Below are 18,776 nucleotides of genomic sequence, written 5' to 3' on the forward strand. Positions count from 1 at the left end.
TGACAGTTATACATGTGGGAAAACTATGCCTGTCCTTTTAAGCATACAGAAATTGGGAGATATTTTGAAAATCTAAGAAAACAAGCCCTAAGCCATAATTGCTTAAATTCACTTTTGATGTGGGTTGGTAAAATGATTTATTGAATTGACAATGCTCTTTGAAAAGTTCAAGAGGAAGTGTATATGTTGCAGTGTGTTCGTTTGACTAATATGTCAATCCTTATAATATTTGAAATAATTTAATGCAATCTGCAATTTCATTAAAACTTTCTTTTGCATTATTACTGCTGTTAATTTATAGTTATGATTACAGAATTACCACTGTTGTTCCTATAGTGCATGATTTGAATTATTGCTTTAACTTCTACTATAAATGCAAGAGAACCTGTTTGGCTGAAGTGTCCTATTAATTTTCAACTTAGTTTTTTCTTCTTCTGTTTTTCTCCTTCAGAGTATTGTTACAGATCTAAGTTACACTGTTCGTTCTCCAATGCTGGATAAGTGGGAAGGAATTAAGCAGCTGAAGGCAGCCCTTTGGGCCTTGGTTAGTAATATATTTACTGAATTTTGCAATTGTTTAGTTCCGTTGTAACTGTTGATTCTTAAATAACTAAGCAAAATTCTACAAAACTAAAAAAATAAGGTTTTTTTTTTTCAAAAAATATGTGACTTTTTCAAGTTAGCATTTTATTCCACAATACTTTCAGTTAAAGATGGTTCACTGCAGCTGTTTCATTCTGAGGTTTTTAATAATCACTTTGTTGTTTTTTCTTTTTAACAAATAAGAAAAATACATTGCCATATCAGTGTTAGTATGGAATTGATAGTTACAAGTTAAAAGTTGCCATGGTCTGAGTTTAATGTATTTGCTGTGGTAGTCCCTAATGTTTCTGCAAGGAAGTAGGCTGCCAGTGTTGATCCATGTGGTCATGATGCCCTGGTACTTGGGACAGGCAAAAACCTAGTGTTGGTGTGTATCCAAGCTACACTCCTAAATGTTCTTCTTGCCTTCCCCAAAGTTAATTTCGGAACACTTGTCCAAGGGAAGTGTTAGGGGAAGATACTGTAGATATGTAACCGGATGCCTGTGTAAGAGGTATGTAAAATGAATAAACCAAGATCATGCTGCAGGCTATAGTAGAACTTACAAAGTGAGGAATACATATTAGTTCTAACTTTGAGCAGCTTTAGGTATTATACAGGGTGTGCTGAGTGCTTTTTTATTAACACAGTTAGGAAATGCCAGAAAGGGTACTCAGGTGTTTCAACTGCTTTGGGAAGATGGGCTTTAAACTCTACTACCAACAAACAAAATTATCAAAGCTTTACATTGATAGTGCTGCAGATCATATTAAAATCAAAACTTACTTGAAAAATTTCATTCCAGGGCAATATCGGATCATCGAATTGGGGTCTTAACTTGCTTCAAGAGGAGAATGTAATTCCTGATATAATGGCACTTGCTCAACATTGTGAGGTTCTGTCTGTTAGAGGGTATGTGTGTCTGATATATACCTAAAATTTTCAGATGTTGTGATCAATTTTCAGATAGCTTTATCTGATTTACATGAGTACAGATCTGTACTCTATTGGAAACCAGCTGTTAAAGTTACCAGTGTTTGAGTATCAGTCTCAGTTCTATGTAACTGCAGAATTGTGTGGGAAGTCTGAAAAGAACATGAAGTAAACAAATCTATGAAAAAAGGTAGATACTACTTTTCTCCTATTCCGTAAAGCAAAATACTTGCTGTTTATATCTCTGTGAGAATTTATTATTCCATCTTTTTTATTCAATATATTTTTAAATATTTAAAAGCATAAATAGATGGCATTTTGTCTAACATTGCTACTGTATAAATGTTTGGCCTTTTTTCAAAAGGTAGTTTTCTGCTTTATGTAATCAGGCTGTTGTAGTAATTTTTATTTTTTAATAGTATCTTGTTCTCAGATATATTATTGAATTTCCTGAGCTTAAATTGATTTGCAAATTTAAATTAACAGTATACTATTTCTCAGTTTTGTGAAGTTTCTCCTGAATTGCTTTGAAGTTGTCTCCTTTCAAATGTCAAGTAAGTTTAGTTTAATTAGGTGCTATTATTGTTGCTTTTTTTCCTATATATACATTAAATACAGAACCTGTGTCTACGTGCTTGGTCTAATAGCCAAAACTAAACAAGGATGTGACATTTTAAAGCATCACAACTGGGATGCAGTGAGACACAGTCGTAGACAGCCTTGGCCAGTGGTCCCTGATGACATGGAGCAGCTCTGCAATGAACTTTCTTCTATACCAAGCACTCTGAGCTTGAACTCTGAGTCTACCAGTTCAAGGCACAACAGTGAAAGTGAGTCTGCTCCATCAAGTAAGTAACCAGAACACCAAAACAAGAAAACAGGAGAAAAATGAACAAGCAAACAAAAAATACCTGCAAAGAGCCCAGCCCACCACAAACAGCATTTTGATGTTCTCATCAACCTTTTGATAGGATGAGGTACAGACCAATGGTGTGAAGGTGGTCTTGCAGTAAAACAGTACAAGCAATAGGACATTGATGTCCATTCAGAGAGATGCAGACCAGTCAGAGAGAGTAAAAGAGTGTATTAGCTTAACACTTGGTGTAGAAGAAAAATTTTCACATGAGGGTAAGTTATTTATTTTTGAGTCATGGTGGTTTGCTGTAACATGCTACAGAAAGCACAATGCTTAGGTACAAAGATACACTTGGTTGCCCCCAAAGAAATAAGTGTTTATGTTCTCTGGGTATACACACACACACAGAATTTTGCTTTATTTTAATTATTATGTATTTCAAGTACCTAATGCGTTTTATTTTTTCTGTGGATACTTGGAATTTAAATTAAGAAATATGCCGTATTTAGGTATCTTTGAAGGAGTTCTTAGGTTCTAATCCTAGTAGCTGGATGTTTGCACTGAAATAAGACAGTGTGGCTTTTCTTTTGAAGCAGGGAAATCTTCAGGTCAGTTACTCCTCAAAATAGCTAATTTGCAAGAAGTTCTGCAGAAAAAAAAAAAGAGGAATTAAAGTTCCAGTAAATGGCAGAGACTCTCACTTGGGCTTCTATAGAACGGCTTCCTATTTAGCAACATAGTTGTACACTTGGAAGAAATGCCTATTTTTGTGACAAAGTCTTGTATCATTTCAGGTATGTTCATCATGGAGGATGACCGTTTTGGTAGTACTTCCACCAGTACTTTCTTCCTAGATATTACTGAAGATGCAGAACAAATATTTTATGACAGACCTGGACCTTCAAAGGACAAAGACCGTAGTCCCTTTCCTTTTTTTTCTTCTAGTAGACTTGTGAAAAATCGCATTCTAAACTCTCTTACTCTACCTAATAAAAAACATAGAAGTAGCAGTGATCCAAAAGGAGGAAAGCTGACATCATCTGACAGTAAATTTCTGAGGCGAAATCGTACAGTAACAGAACCTAGTGGTAGCATAGACTTTCCTGCTGGGGAAGAATTGAACCCTGTTTTCAGAGTTCCAAAAATCCAGACGTTACGATTAGAAACTTCTTTTGTGGGAAGCAAACATGTGGAAGATACTGATTGTACTCAGAGTATCGGAGAAAATGATCTGAAGCTGCCAAAAGGTCTTGGAAATGAAATTCATCGGGAAAACACAAGCAAAGAAAGGCTAATTGGAGATGGTACTACACAAACACATTTCAAGAGCCGTAGCTTAAGTTTTAATACAGATACCACAACAAGTGGTATAAGTTCAATGAGCTCTAGCCCTTCAAGGGAGACTGTAGGTGTGGACACTACAAATGTAGATACTGACTGTGGAAGTTTGAGTACTGTTGTAAGCACAAAGACTGTTAAACCAAGTCACTGTTCAACACCACAGTCTAACCACCTGCCTCTCTCAAAATCCAACTCTGTATCCCTGGTTCCACCAGGGTCTTCGCATACGCTTCCCAGAAGAGCCCAGTCTCTTAAAGCTCCTTCTCTTGCTACGATAAAAAGTCTTGCTGACTATAACTTCAGCTACACAAGTTCTCGAGATGCGTTTGGCTATGCTACACTAAAGCGCCTGCAGCAGCAGAGGATGCATCCCTCACTCTCTCACTCAGAAGCCCTGGCATCTCCAGCAAAGGATGTGCTGTTTACTGACACTATCACCATGAAGTCTGGCAGCCTGGATTCTCGACTAACCCCAAGCCGGTAAGAAATTATTCTGTGCTCATTTCTTACTTCAGTGCTTAAGAACAACTTCAGTGTCTTCCTAATATTTTTTTTATGTGCACCTTAAAGTTGTTGCAAGGTGATTCATAGCTTCACTGAAAGCAGTACTGATATGTTAAGTGAATAACAGAAGGATAATTGTCCACTTTGTAAGGGCTCTCAGAGAAGCCCAGCTTTCATAGCTGTGCTCAACCTTTTATAATGCTGTTGCTGACAAAGGAAAGTTTCCTTTCATCACATTTTCTTCCTGTTTTAACTTCTATAATGTAAAAAATGCAGTTGCAGTGCTAACATTATTGAAGTTGCTAACATCATTAAGTTGCTAACATTATTAAAGTTGCAAACACATTGAATTGCCCATGAAATCAGAGGTAAATTTCAGAAGAGAATTTTCTCAATGTCACTTGGGGAGGTTTTAGGACAGGGCCTCCTGCCAATATGCTATATTTGTGTTCACTGCAGCACTGAGGCCAGTGATGAGATACTGGTACCACTGATAGGAATGTCAGTTTGGCTGCTTAGCTACAGCAGATCAAAGATTTTACTCATAGCATTTATTTTTAGATGGCAGTGTCACCTCTTTATTTTTGAGCAATATTAGATGTTCTAAAGACTAATTAGATAGTTACATAAGATGTCTAGCTCTTGACATTGACACTGTTCCCAGCTGCAACAGTCACTGCTTAAAAACCTTCCCTTAAAAGCTCTTGTACTAAATTTTTCCTTCACATCATCTTTTAGTTAGTGCATTGGATTTTCACATTACTGTTGAGATGGAAAAGGCACTTTTTATCTCTGTTCTTGCCTTATCATTTCTTGAATGAGAGAAGGGGGAGATGCTACCAATACATGAGTCATCTGCTTACTGTGGAAAAAGCAAATGCTCAGTCCTTGAGCTGCCCTCCTCATAGCCAGCTGAGTGTGTCTGTCCTGATTAAAAGAACCATCCATTTGTGTTGGTACTTTTGCATCATTCTGGAAAGATGCCATTAAAGATGCCTTTTGTTCAAATAAGTTAGAGCTAGACTGAGTATGTTGGTTAGATTAAGGATGATTTAGTAGTTACACTGCACTCTCCTGGAAATTGAAGTGCCATTCCTAGCTATGTCACTGGCATCCTGTGCTAGTGCAGGAACAAGTGGGTGTCATTTCAATGGTAGTACAGGTTCTGTAATGTCTGTAAGTGATGTTTTACCATTCCTTGCAGTCATGCCCTTGATGTGCAGAGCGGCCTTGCTGCAGTGGACTTTGATCCTGCACGCAATGTCATACTGACTATTCCTGGTGCTTAGCCATGTTCTCTTGTGTCAGTGGATAGAGTCAAGGATTTGTGCTGACCTGCTTAACACTGAACTGAAATGTCTGGAGTGATTGTATCTCTCAGAAGGTTAAATAATTGCAGACATGCATACTCACGGAGAGATTCAGGTTGTGTTAGTTGCTAATAAAATTGATTGGAAAGACTGCAGTGAAACTAGTACATGTGTTTTTCTTGGTGGTTATGGTGTGTCCCCACTGAAATATTATGATCCTTACAATTTCAGATTATATTTACAAATAAATTCAGAGTATATTTACTGGTCCAGCTAAAACTGTCCTTAGCTGATTTTTAAAAATAAACTAGAAAGAAAAATTCTGTCCTTTTCAACTGCCAAATCAATTTTTCTGTCTGTCTTCTGAAAAGTTTTATTTATGGTTTATTGACAGATTTATGTGTTACTAGCAACTAACAGTCACAGATTTACTTTTGCAATGTTTGTAGTTGTTCTTTTTTCAGAAGGTTAAAAACCTTTTTTCTTTGCATAAATTTTGTGAGGATAAATTTCCCACTTTTTTCTTTAAAGACCAGCCAGAAATACTAACACACATATTTTGGATCCTGATAGTGGCTCTCAGCTATCCCCTGCAGACATTTTTCATGACAACTTGGTGCTGTTTATCACAGCTAATGCTGTATCTGTTCGTTTTTCTAGGAAAAGCAGGGACAAACGTTTGGGATTAAAACGTCTATCTTTAATTCACGTTGAGAGTAATTGTAAAATGTTTTATTATTAAGTATTTAATGCAGTTGATAACTTTTTGGGTTTCATGATTACACGGTTATTTAGGTTGGAAAAGACCCTTCAGTCCAGCTGTTAACACAGCACGCTTAAGTGCTCCACTTAACCATGTCCTTAAGTGCCACATCTACACATTTTCTAAATGTCTTTGGGGATGGTGACTCAACTGCTTCCCTGGGCAGACTTTCCAGTGCTTGACAACCCTTTCAGTGAAGAACTTTTTCTTAGTATCCAATCTAAACCTCCTCTGGCACAAGCTGAGATCTTTTCCCTGTTTTTATGAAGTATGGCTTGACTTCTTTTGTGAGTCCACTGCTACTGTCACTAGCATTGGTCAGAGTTACCAAGAAAATTGTTGCTATCCTCTCAGCTGTGTTTTGTGCATTTCCATTACATAATAATTTCTTCCATGGTCAAACTTTGATAATTTAATTTTATCCCAGTGTAAATCCCATCTGTAGGGATAAGAGGACACTTTATTGCCCAAATAAAAAGTAGATAAAAAACTTCTTCCAAGGCAAAAAGTAAAAAAATCCAGTGTTCACTTTATCCTCCAGTGTGTCATAATTTGCAATAAAAATTCAGTGTTCCTGAGGTGTGCCTTTATTAGGAAGCTTTAATCCAATGCGTATAAGCCATCTGCATAGATTGGTTATCAGAAAACATTTTTAGGTTTTTCTGTTTGATGAGAAGGAAAATGACAGATGGCTAAATGTGAAATTTCCGTCATCAGGTCACCACTGAGGTCCTGTTCTCCAGCCTCTTCTCTCCTGTCTGCTTTTCCCATTCTGTTTCTTTCTTTGTTCTTCAAATTATTTGTCAAGTCAGCTCCACTCCCTGTGCAGGTTTAAGTTTGTTCTTTGTGCATTCATGTTGAGCAAATACTTCCTCTGTGCTTGGGTCACCCTACTGGATGGCTCTCTGCAGTATGGGAGGAAAAAAAATGTTCCTTGTGTGTATCACTGGTTGGCTCAAGGCGTGCCTTTGCAGGGATGTGCCTGCTCAGCTCAGAGTTTGTGAATATCCAGGAAATACACGTTCAGTGCATAGGTACATTTCAAAATTAGGTAGTTGGGAGTTTAGAAACTCAGATCTTTACTGGCTCTGTCAGGGCTGTAAACATTGAAAGCTAGAATGTTGAAGAAAATACATAGCTTTGCAGGATGGGCAGGAGTTCCTGTATCGAGAATTAAAAAGGAATTGCCAGGAACTGCCAAACCATGCAAGACAATATAAGGCAGAAAAAGCAAAGAGCCTATAGCTGTAATTTGTCCTAATAAGCTCTGAGATCTGCAGTGGGAAGATGAGGATGAGGATGGTCTTTGTGTCAGCAGTCCTTTTTACTTTTAATGTGCCAGAATGAGAGAGTAACTGCAAATGTGATCTATTTGTTTCAATGTTACAGGTTCATGAAAGCTTTAAGTTATGCTTCGTTAGATAAAGAAGATTTATTAAGTCCTATTAACCAAAACACACTTCAGCGTTCCTCCTCTGTTCGCTCCATGGTTTCTAACGCTACTTACGGTAGCTCTGATGATTACATTGGCCTTGCTCTCCCAGTGGATATCAACGAAATATTTCAGGTATGTATGTGTTAACTGATTTAGTTCATTTGTATTTTCATACCAAAAGGCAGTCAGCTGTTGCCTTTTCATCAGATTGAATTAAATCTAGAGAAATGAGGAAAAATGGATGTGGTACTTAAAAGAAATACCAGCTAGAGTTTCTTTTCTAACTGTTCTTCTCACTTTTTTACACAAGATCACTAGCCTGGTTTGTTTTAAGGCAAATAATGGCAAAGACAGTGTCAGAGGAATGTTCAACGGTGATTTTGCTGACAAATTTGCTATCATAAGATTTTTGGTTGACATCTGGCTCTTATACTAAAATTAGCATAGTCTGTGCACATTCGTTAATTCTGCTTTAGCCAACCAATAATTGACATGTTCATCAGCCACCTAGAAATTAGGTGCCACCTAGAAATTAGGTGCAGTTAACTCCCTGCTACCATGGTCTGTATTAAATAATAGATTCTTTTTATATATATATCATTATAGTATTAACTTATATTGTCTTAACTTTGAAAATACATATATTTAGGTTAGAACAGATTATTTTCAGTGTTTCAGAAAATCCCTTCTTCTTTCTACTTGGTAGAAACACATTCCTATTTAACAGACTGATGCATCATAGGGTTTAATACTCTGTTACTTAATCATCAAAATCAGGACATGATCTATGTCAAATGTGAAAGTGGTTGTCTTTATCTTACTTAATATTTGCCTTTCAAATCTAAATAAACTTCTTACGAATCTCAAAAAATTGCTAAACACAGGGCAAAATCATGTTAAATCATGTATCTGTTTCTGTTTTTCCTTTGTGAAATGACTAGGTTTTTTTTCTCCTTCCAGTCATTGTGGCATATTTGTTACCTCATTTTTCTCTCTCAGCTTTTTTTGTAGTTGAGAAATGCCTCAGCTCTACATCCTACATTTTAGATGTCCTGGTTGCTTCTGTACTTCATTCCCAAGATCTCCAGTGGTGTTGCATGATCATGGACAGATTATGAACGGCCACTCTGGGTCACTGGTTCCTTACAGCCTGTCACCACCATTTAAAATCTGCTAACTCTTCATGAGCCTTTGTCAATAATGTTCATTCACAGATGCATATTTTTCTCATTTGGCTTTTCTTTAGTACTCAGGAGCTCATTCTTAATTTCTTCCTCTAAATTATGCATTTTTCTTGAAGTGAAAGAAAAGCAAGATTTAATTTCCTCATAAAATGTATTTTTTTTCTTGTGTTTGATTATCACCTCTGCTAATTTTAATTTTCACTTGTGTATTCCAGGTAAAGGAAACCCCATATTTCCAGAAGAAAACTACACCTCCATTTGATGAACATGGATCTAGGGTCTTTACATCTGATGCAGGAGGTACTGGTTTTAATCCTGCCCTGTAGCTTTCCGTTGTTTATTGGTATATTGGATGGGTTGTTGACATATTTGTTAATTTTTCTTTACAGAAAACATCATTTTAGCTATTAAACTTTGAGGACTTTGTTCTGGAATCAGGATAGTAGTGCATTAATTCCCTGTTTTATTTAGTTTGAGCTAATGTGTTGCTTCAAAGTTTGGTCCTGCTCTAAAAAAATGAAGGAAAACCTGCATATCTCTGATAACGTGAGCTAATGCTGCTCAGAGTCTGGTAGTGATGCTGTGTACAGGAAGTAGCAAAATTTAAGCTTAGAAAAATATGAATCCCACATATTCATATTTCCCTTTGATTACAAGATCATTTATAGGAACTTACGGTATTAGATGTGTATTTCAGAAAGTAGATTGTCTTTCTGTGATGTGTCCATGACAATTGATCAGTGAAGATTATGGGATGAGAGAATTGCAAGTGTTCTAATGCCTGGCTTGCTCTGGAATGTACCTCTAGAGAAGTCAGAAATCTGTAGGGTCTTTTTATGTGTTTTTTCAACTGAAAAAAAGAAGGCTTGACACTGTAATAGTTTATTGGGATAGCTGTTGTCCTACATTTTTGGGGTTTTTTTCCCCCTTTAATATTATACACAAAGTTGATTTTGCTGGAAGTGTGTCTCTGTAGTTTGCTGCGTTTCAGTGTAAAGTAACTCTGTTCAAAACTGTATTTGTTTGTTTTTTCCACCCAGGGAAGAGCATGTCACTAAAGTGTCTTCTGCTTGTTTCTGATTGCTGAGTCTAGTTTCTTCCTGTCACAGTCGCTAAGTTACAGTTTTTTAAATTGTGTTTGTTTTTGCGTTGGTGCATGTGTAATTTCAACATCTGATATATCGTTGTATTAATCTGGTTTGACACATGAAAATTGGTAATGTATTGGTGTTATGTGGGCATTAGTAATGTTGATATCATGTCAGGATTTACCACTTACCTTCTTACAGTGTGTGTACTTAGAGGTTGAATTCTGTCCTTTGCAATGTTTTGTTATATATAATAAGTTGGAACTAAAACTTTGTCTCTTCTCAAATGCTAACAGTCTTGGGAGCTTAACCACTCCAGAAAAACACGCTATAGGTCTTCACATGCACTCTATCCCCAGCCTTAAAAGGCTTGAAAGTGGAAATTAATTGAAAGAGTTAGCATTGGTTGCTTGGTTTTGTGGGAGTTTTTTGATAACTGATTCTTATTTACAGGTCTTCCATCAGGTGCAAGTGATGTTGTCAAAAGCCCTTTTCAGATACTCCGCCAGCAGATCAGTCTCACAGAAATAATGAATACCAGCCGTTCAGATGCCTGTCAGTTCTTGGAAGGTACAGAGGACACAGGGCTCCAGGAGCACACAGATGAGAACTGCCTTTACTGTGTCTGTGTTCAGATTCTGGGTTATCAGCCTAGCACCAAAGTGAGCTCTTCCTGTAATCGTGCAGGTTAGTGTTCCTTGTGGTGAAGTGTGATAAAACTGAGAGAACATACTGGCTTTTGTTCATCTTTAAATAATCTGGTAGGGTTTTTGTTTAACTGACTATTGACCTTAAAATTATTTCTCTAATAAGCTCATTGTGCAACCAGTGGTATTGCCATGGTCATTTCCAGCTTTCCACTCTTTAGTCTTAGTAGGAGTAGGTGTCTGCATGTTTCTTTAGTATTTCTAATAGCATGTCAAAATAAAAAATTTGAAGCCTTGTTTAGTACTTAAAATGCGTGTTCTGAAACCTGACACTAGCTCTTCAACTAATGAAAAGTCTGACATCAAATCAAGTCTGTGCCATAAAGTACAATGAAGGAAATCTGTGGAGTCTGTTGAAGCTGAGCTGTAATTTCACAGATTTAGTCATCTTTTCTCATACTTTGAGATTCAGATGAGAGTTGGAGTTATTTTTTCTGACCTCCTCTGCAGAGTGTGCAGTTACATGCGTTTTGTCAATTCCTGTGATGGAAAGATAATGCAGTAGAGGATGCTTTAGTAGGAGCACTCACTGTTTTTACAGTACTATTAAACATTTATTAGTAGCAATGTTGGCAAAGGGAGTGATGCACTAATGTGAGGAATGGCTCAGAGAGCTAAGCTGGAGGTTGAGTTAGTAGCAAAACAGGGTGACAAATAAAGTCCCACCTATAGTTACAGGTGCAGCAGAGCCTGGCTCTTGCCAGAGCCCTTCCTGCAAACACCTGTGGCAGTTGTGTGAACAAAAAAAAGTCTGCACATGCAAGAGCATCTCTATTGTGTTACATTAAATGGAGCGTGGGTATATCAGTAACTATATCAGTACTATGTGTGATGGCTTCTTAGGCTTCCATCAGTGTCTGGAAAAGACTCAACTAATGTACTTTTTTTTTTTTTTTAAGATCAGTTTTTGGAAAAGTCTGAATATAATTTGTCTCAAATCCACCATCTAGTTCTGAGCTGATTTTATGCATAGTACTTAGTGCATCTTGCATGTTTGCAATTGTTGAAAAATAATGAAAGCATGTGAATTGAGGAAAAGTGTGAATAACAAAGGTACATCTTGTTTATGTCAGATTTTTCAGACATTCCATATACTGACTGGTGTGGGCAGACCATTCACAATCACTTAGATGTGCATTCCTCCAAATTTTCTGGAATTTCAGGCTGTAGTGATGCAGTATCCCATGGTTCAGCCAGCAGCACCAAGAGTACAGAGCTTGTGTTAGGTAAGTCTGAAAGCCTTATGATTATTAGAGACTATCACTAATAACGTATATTTTAGGCATTGTGAAAAAATTATGTTTCTCTTAATGTACACTGCAACAAATTAATGCTTTTTATTAGACAAAAACCAAAAAACTCTGAATAAAAACATCATCCATCTCCAGGTGGGAGAATATTGTTCTAAACTCTTCTCCCTCTATTATGTAGCATTTCTGCAGATTATTCAATACCTGACATTACAAGCAAATTGTCTTTTCCTTCTGCAGATGTTAATTTTTAAAAAAAGTTTAGGAATTATTGAATTACTGCAAAGAGAGACTTTATTATGTATTTGTGTATTATATTTTGAATTATAATGGTTTCTTATGAAGTAGCTGGTTTTTTAATTCTTCCCTATCTGATAGAAGCTCATCCAGTTTGCAACATGCTTTAGTGATAACAATACCACTGTAACTTTATCTTGCAGTTTTTTCTTTGAAATGGTAGAAATATTTTTGAAAAGGTTGACTGTTTTAAGTCCTGAAAATAGTGGTGTTCTAAGTTCTCATTTCAATAGAAATATTTTTGATAGCTCAGAATACATATGTAAATGTGTGTGTTCATGTGTATATGAAATGCGTAAACAGACTTACTGTACAAGGTTAGCTCAGTCAAAGACAACTCTGTTTAAATCCACACTGTTTTATTTGTTTTTCCAGGAGTAAAGTCAATCCCAGATGACACACCAGTGTGCAGGATACTTCTGCGGAAAGAGGTCTTACGTTTAGTTATCAACTTGAGCAGTTCAGTAGGAACTAAGGGCCATGAAACTGGACTCCTGACGTAAGTTCAGTGCATTACAGATACTTTAGCAACACTAAGTCATAAGTATTCTCTTAAGGTCTCAGGGACCGTGAATAACCTCACTTCTCAAAAGTTGTCAGGCTGATAGGATTGAATGTAATGTAGAAGATAAACAAGTAATCTTAAATCGTTGCTCTGTGTTTAGTATTTACTCTTAACCAAACCTTTTAAAATCAGTAATTCAACTATAGTAATTACATACCTATGCCTAGTGTGGCATGTAGATAAAAGAAACAAATACTTTTTTTTTTGCTGAATAATAGATAAGTACAATAACAAACTGAAAGTGATTTCTTGAGAAACCCAGCTCTACTTTAAGCAAGAGTACAACTCCTGAAAATAATTTATTTTTAAAAAATATTCAAGTACGGGAATATAAATCCAGGGACTAAATGTTATAACCTGTGGGGTTTTGGGCTAATTATTTTAATATTGCTATAATTTTAAAACATTGGAAACCAACAACTGCTAAAAGAAAATGCAGAAGTGTGTGGTTTAGTTTCAAAAAATGCTTACAGATTTAAAAGATTAGTTTAATCTTTTTCGATATTTTTATAACTGCTGTACATGTGGATGCCAACTATTTGATACACTCTTCTCTTTCCAAGTCTGTTATTTTAAGCCTAGGCAATCACAGTAATTCTGTACAACTGAAAAGCCGTAGATTCTGTTTCATCTCATTAGCTTAGATTTCTTCCAGTTTTGTGCAAAGTAATGCTGTCTGTTGGGATGTTCTTACTGTGTCAGTTCTGGGATTTATAATGCCTATTACTGAAGAATTAATGATGACATCTTATTGAAAAGATGGGGTCTTTTAATACAATGGAAATGTGTTCAAGACTTACAAAATTTTGTTTATTCTCTTGTTCAGAATTAAGGAGAAGTATCCCCAAGCATTTGATGACATATGCCTTTACTCTGAGGTGTCCTACTTGCTAGCACACTGTACATTTCGACTTCCATCCCGAAGGTTCATCCAGGAGCTATTTCAAGATGTTCAGTTCTTGCAGGTGAGTGGAGGGTGCACTGAATGTACCAAAATGTCTGGCTGGGTGCAGATTCCATGTCCTGAGTAAAAGATGCTTTCAGATAAGTACATCCCACAGGAAACCATTTTGTGATGCCTCCTGAGTAAAATCTCTAGCAACATTAATACTCCATCCTTCCTTTTTAGATGCATGAGGAGGCAGAGGCTATTTTGGCAACGCCAACACAACAGCCTGTAATTGATGCATCAGCTGAGTCCTGACCTCTGCTCAGGCAGTGCTCTGCATATGGACTATGAAATGCTCAGACAACCTCCCACTGACTGGATAAAAAGTTTGGAACATCATCTTTGAAACCTTCCAGAAGCTACTGGTACCTGAAGACTGAACTGAAAACATTTTCTTCCTCAACCAATTACTGGCACAGTCATTTGAGCCCTTTGGGGATTTATTAGACATTACCTTAGTTTTAATAATAGTAATTACCAGTATATGCAAGAGCCAAGCACTGAACACCTCCACAAGTTTTCATTTCATTTTCTACCATAAAATACAATGAAATAGGACAACTTGCAGAGACATTATTAATTGACTTCCGATTCTGTTCCAGAGAAGCAGAATGATGCCTTGCTTTTTACACCCTGGACACCAGGAATCAGAGAGATGGGGGTGCATTCCACTGCCAGTGATGGGGAGCCATGCTGTGGTTGTGGGCACCAGGGGATTAATGTTAGCCCTTCTCTGTTGATTTTTGTACTGTTTATAACACTACTTTGGGGATTTGTAACTTCAGACAGAAAGAAATGCCTCTGAATCTGAGGTTTCATTAAGTTATTTTAATATTGCTATAGTTTAAAGACATTTTATTAGCAGTCTCTTCGATTTCATTGCATTTACCTACATGTATCTTGTCTGAACCAGTTAAGGATTTTCACTACAATTTGATTTTCAAAACAAGTCATTTAAAACTTAAAATGCTGAAGTCAGATTGTTTTCCCTGAATACTATGCATGTGTTTGCAGTTTCTACACTCATGCTCATATAGTACAAATGTGGGTCTTACTCAACTACAATCCTTTAAAACGCATGATTTGTATCAGATAAGCAAATATTGTATAAACTGAACTTGAAGACATTTAATCATTGCAGGTTTTGTGAGGAGACTTAAGTATGAGTGTTTTCCAAGTTCCACGGAAACAGCTTTTTATAAAAACAAAGGTTTATTTGAATTTTCAATGGGTTAGTGATCAAGCTTCAGATAGTACTAATAATTGTAGTGAAAAGCCTTAAGTAACAAATTTTGGAGCAGCTGTACTTATAATTTTGTACTGGTATTTAAGACTTGTTGCAAAAGTTAAATGATACAGTGACTGGTAATGATTGAAGTAGTTGCCTCTATCATGTTACTAGTGCCGTTTCTAAACTAGTAAGTGCAAGCTAAAAAAAAAATAGTAGGAATCCCTGTCACTTTTATCATGGATTTAAAGACTCAGAAGCCTTTATATAAAGGTAGTATAAATATATGCAAATGTGTATATACAGTAGCATGGCCACCTTTGTTAGAATGCCTGTAATAGAGGGGATTACCCTTTGATTTTGATATAGGTGAATAATTCAGCTGGACTGTACTAAGTAGAACGTATTTTTATCCATTCACTCCTACCATTTTTTATAATTGTCAGATTAATACTTAAGTGAAATTTATCCTGATGCTCATATCTCTGTTCTTACTAGCTATGCTACTGGAGATTTCAATAAGTAGTCCTGTGAACAGTAACACACAGTTCCTAGTGAAATGTAGAATTTATTTGTTCTTATTGGAAATTTCATGACGTCACATAAGCACTGCTTTGCAGCTATCACTTCACTGAATTCTTATGTGCACTGCATACCATCAGGTTCTGGTAAAGCAGACTGTAAGTTGCTGCTCATAGTCAAATTTAGTTCCTAAGATTATCTTTTCATGAATTCCCACTGAAAGGAGCAAAAAGAAACTGATTGAACTCTTCTATGGTCATTGACATAAATAATACATCTGTGTGGCAAGATATGTTTGAAATGTTTAGAAAACACACCACACCAGTAACTATTGGGCTTCTGGTCATGAGAAATAAATGCTTCTGTAAAACCAAAATGTCAATCACAGTAGACCAAATAGTGGTATAAACTCCAAAGGAAAATAATGTAGTTTTCCCACAAATGGGGATAGCGTATGTTATACAGTAGTTTCAAACACTACCTCAGTTAGGCTAGAGTAGAAGAGATTTGTTTTAATAACTAAATGGGGTTACATCGAACAACTCCATATTATTTTTCTGCAGTTAAGGCAAAATAAACAAGTTTTATCACCTATATTTAAAAAACCCACCTCTCTTCATTTCTTAAGTTTAACCCATAGCACTTAATGTAGAAAGCATCGTAGGAAGGCCTCTGATTATAGAAAGGTAAGCAAATATACTTTTGAAAGAATCTCCATCCCAAAATGCTCATGTGTTCTGAATAACTCGCTTGTGTGGGGATCCGTGACAACAGAAACTTGACATAAAAAATTATGGCTGCAAATTCAGTTATAAAGCGTGATTTTTCTTCTGAAAGTGTATGAGTGTCAGTAGATTTCAACAAGTATGCATCAAGGATGTTAAGTCTGTATTGTACATAACATACATTTCTAGCAAATTAATTTACACACTGACATTAAGCTCACATTGATGTTTCACTTTAATTGGCAGATGAAGGGGATACTGTTATTGAAGGAAATTTATATTGGCTTAGTTATAAACTGTGAATTTCTAATTTTATAGTTCTCTTTTTTTAAGGTCCCTTTCAAAGTCCTTATTTTGGGGTTTTATTTGTATCATGAGAAACTTCGAAAGAAAGCTGTAGTAAATAATGATTGTGCTTACATTAGCCCTAATAAAAAAATCTCTTCCACTTCTCCTAGGGAAGCTGACAGACCACCCACTTTTTATATTTCCAGTCTGAGTGATTGGTTATAATGCTCAATAAACGGTAACGTGTGTAGCATTCACTTACACTGTATACAAATGCACTTCGGTTGCTGTGGGAAAGAAAACTCGTGAGGAACGCACACACAGCTCAGAGAGAGCAGGAGCTGCTCCAGGGGGATGAGGCTGCATGTGGAACCAGTCTCAATTAGCAGCAGCTGCCTGGAGTCTCTGGCTCTGCTCTGACAGGCAGGGGAAAGGGGGGCCCTTTGCAAGGAGCAGAGAGCACCCAGGCACCTCCACAGGGCCCGGTCCTCTCCACGAGGGAAGCAGGACGAGCCTAGGGGCTCAGCGTCTCCTGGAGAAGGAGAACTTTTCACCTCTCTGAAATTCAGAAATGCAGAACACTCCCAGCTGTTGTGGACATCCCTTGGAGCTGGAGATGATCAGGCTTTGAAGTTCCCAACTTATATGTGGGGCCCCTGGCATGTTGTGCTTGAAACAGTTGCTTTTCCTCATCTGACAGCTCTTGCCTGACTGATGTCTGACAAACATGCCCTAAAAGCACTCTCTTCGTGGGGTGGTGGTGGTTTTTCCACAAGTGGAGTCCCAAACAATTCACTAGTTTTGGGCACAGTGGCTCAGCACACTGAGGTAAGCTGCCCTTATAAACATTTATAAGGCACCTGTGAGAATCCTGTCTTTTTTATTTAACTTTGAAACACACATAGTGGTCTGGAAAGGGAGTTGTGGTTTGCAGTGAGACTGAAAACAAAACCAAAGTGCCTCTCCTAGATGTCCGAAAGAGTAAGGTAGCTGTTCAGGAGAAATACACTGTAACCAAAACCTGGTGAGGGATGGAAGATCTGCTGCTTTGTAGTCTGTGCCTTGGGCTTGGTGTTTGGCAGTTTGGGGAGCAGGAAGCTGGCAAAGCTTGCAAGCGAGCGTGAGCTCAGGGGCAGCAAGTGCAGCAGAGGAATTCTCGCCAGGCTCTGAGGTCCCGCCCTGAGCCGCTGTGGAGCCATGGGAATGCAGGCCTGCCTTTTTTTTCTAAGTCACACTTCTGTTACTGTGTCCTTACGAAAGGTATACAATGTGAGAGCAAAATCTTACAAGTGCAAAAGACTTTTGAGGGCATGCTGGAAACCATGTTTTTATTTTCTATAGGTCTCCAATCTCCTTGGTTTTTATTCAAATCACAAGAGTTCCCTGCGTAGTTTTGTTTTAAACAGATTTATAGTCATTAACGAATGTGGATTTTCTTTGGGTTAATTTTGTAGCATAGATGGACAGCAATGCCACAGCATGCGGAAATTGCACCTTTTGCCTGAGTTGCTTTTTAAAATACACTCTTTTATTTGCAAAATGTAATTTATGCAAAAAAAAAAAAAAAGTAACTTCATTTTGCCACTGAATAGGGTGTTTCAGCACAAGATGCTATGTCTAAAGGGGAAAAAAGCTCCATCAAATTTACACTTCGTAAATCTAATTGAAAAATTGTTCCAATATTGGGCTGTCAGCATCCCTAAAACTGCATTACAAGACATTATGTAGATTAATCATTCTGATCTGAGGGAAGGGATCAAGAAAAATCTCAATACTTATTCTCCCTGTGTGGTCATTTTTTTGTTTAGTAATACGCTGCTACATATTTGGAGGTTCTAGTGTTTGTAGGTCACCGAACAGACATTGAAATCTGATTTATATTATATACCTGTAACATAGAAAGAAAAAGTATTTATATATTTTACGTAAGAATATTGCATTGAGCTGTGTATAATTTAAACAGAGGCTTGTCCCAAAATAGTATTGCCCATCTTGATTTTTTTTTTGTGTTTTCCTTTTTTCTTTTTCTTTTTTCTGTTTTTTCTTTTTTTTTTTTTTTTTTTTTTTTGTATACTGTGTACAGTTCATGTCAATGAGCATTAAAGGCCTCCTGAAGCGTAGTCTTATCAAAGGGATGCAATGTTAATAAAATGTACTTAAACTTCCTATAGTTGTTCTGGTCTCCTATGTACCTCTCAGCATTAGAAAGAGAGAAAGGGATTGGAATTTAATTTGTATTTGCAAGTTAC

General features: G+C 36.9%; 1 protein-coding gene across 1 annotated transcript in view; it reads left to right on the forward strand.

The window, feature by feature from the left end:
* RICTOR (RPTOR independent companion of MTOR complex 2) overlaps positions 1-18,510 on the forward strand; it is a 75,397-nt gene extending 56,887 nt beyond the window's left edge. Inside the window, exons 28-38 of the mRNA XM_058823270.1 lie at positions 452-544; positions 1,388-1,494; positions 2,134-2,363; positions 3,166-4,192; positions 7,679-7,856; positions 9,124-9,208; positions 10,450-10,683; positions 11,777-11,929; positions 12,626-12,749; positions 13,642-13,780; positions 13,945-18,510. Of these exons, the coding sequence (XP_058679253.1) occupies positions 452-544; positions 1,388-1,494; positions 2,134-2,363; positions 3,166-4,192; positions 7,679-7,856; positions 9,124-9,208; positions 10,450-10,683; positions 11,777-11,929; positions 12,626-12,749; positions 13,642-13,780; positions 13,945-14,019 (2,445 nt within the window). The 3' untranslated portion in view covers positions 14,020-18,510. The remainder of the gene's footprint in view (positions 1-451; positions 545-1,387; positions 1,495-2,133; positions 2,364-3,165; positions 4,193-7,678; positions 7,857-9,123; positions 9,209-10,449; positions 10,684-11,776; positions 11,930-12,625; positions 12,750-13,641; positions 13,781-13,944) is intronic.
* The last annotated feature ends 266 nt before the right edge of the window (positions 18,511-18,776 follow it).

The sequence above is a fragment of the Ammospiza caudacuta genome, chromosome Z (genome assembly GCF_027887145.1).
Source record: "Ammospiza caudacuta isolate bAmmCau1 chromosome Z, bAmmCau1.pri, whole genome shotgun sequence".
NCBI classification, from domain to species: domain Eukaryota; kingdom Metazoa; phylum Chordata; class Aves; order Passeriformes; family Passerellidae; genus Ammospiza; species Ammospiza caudacuta.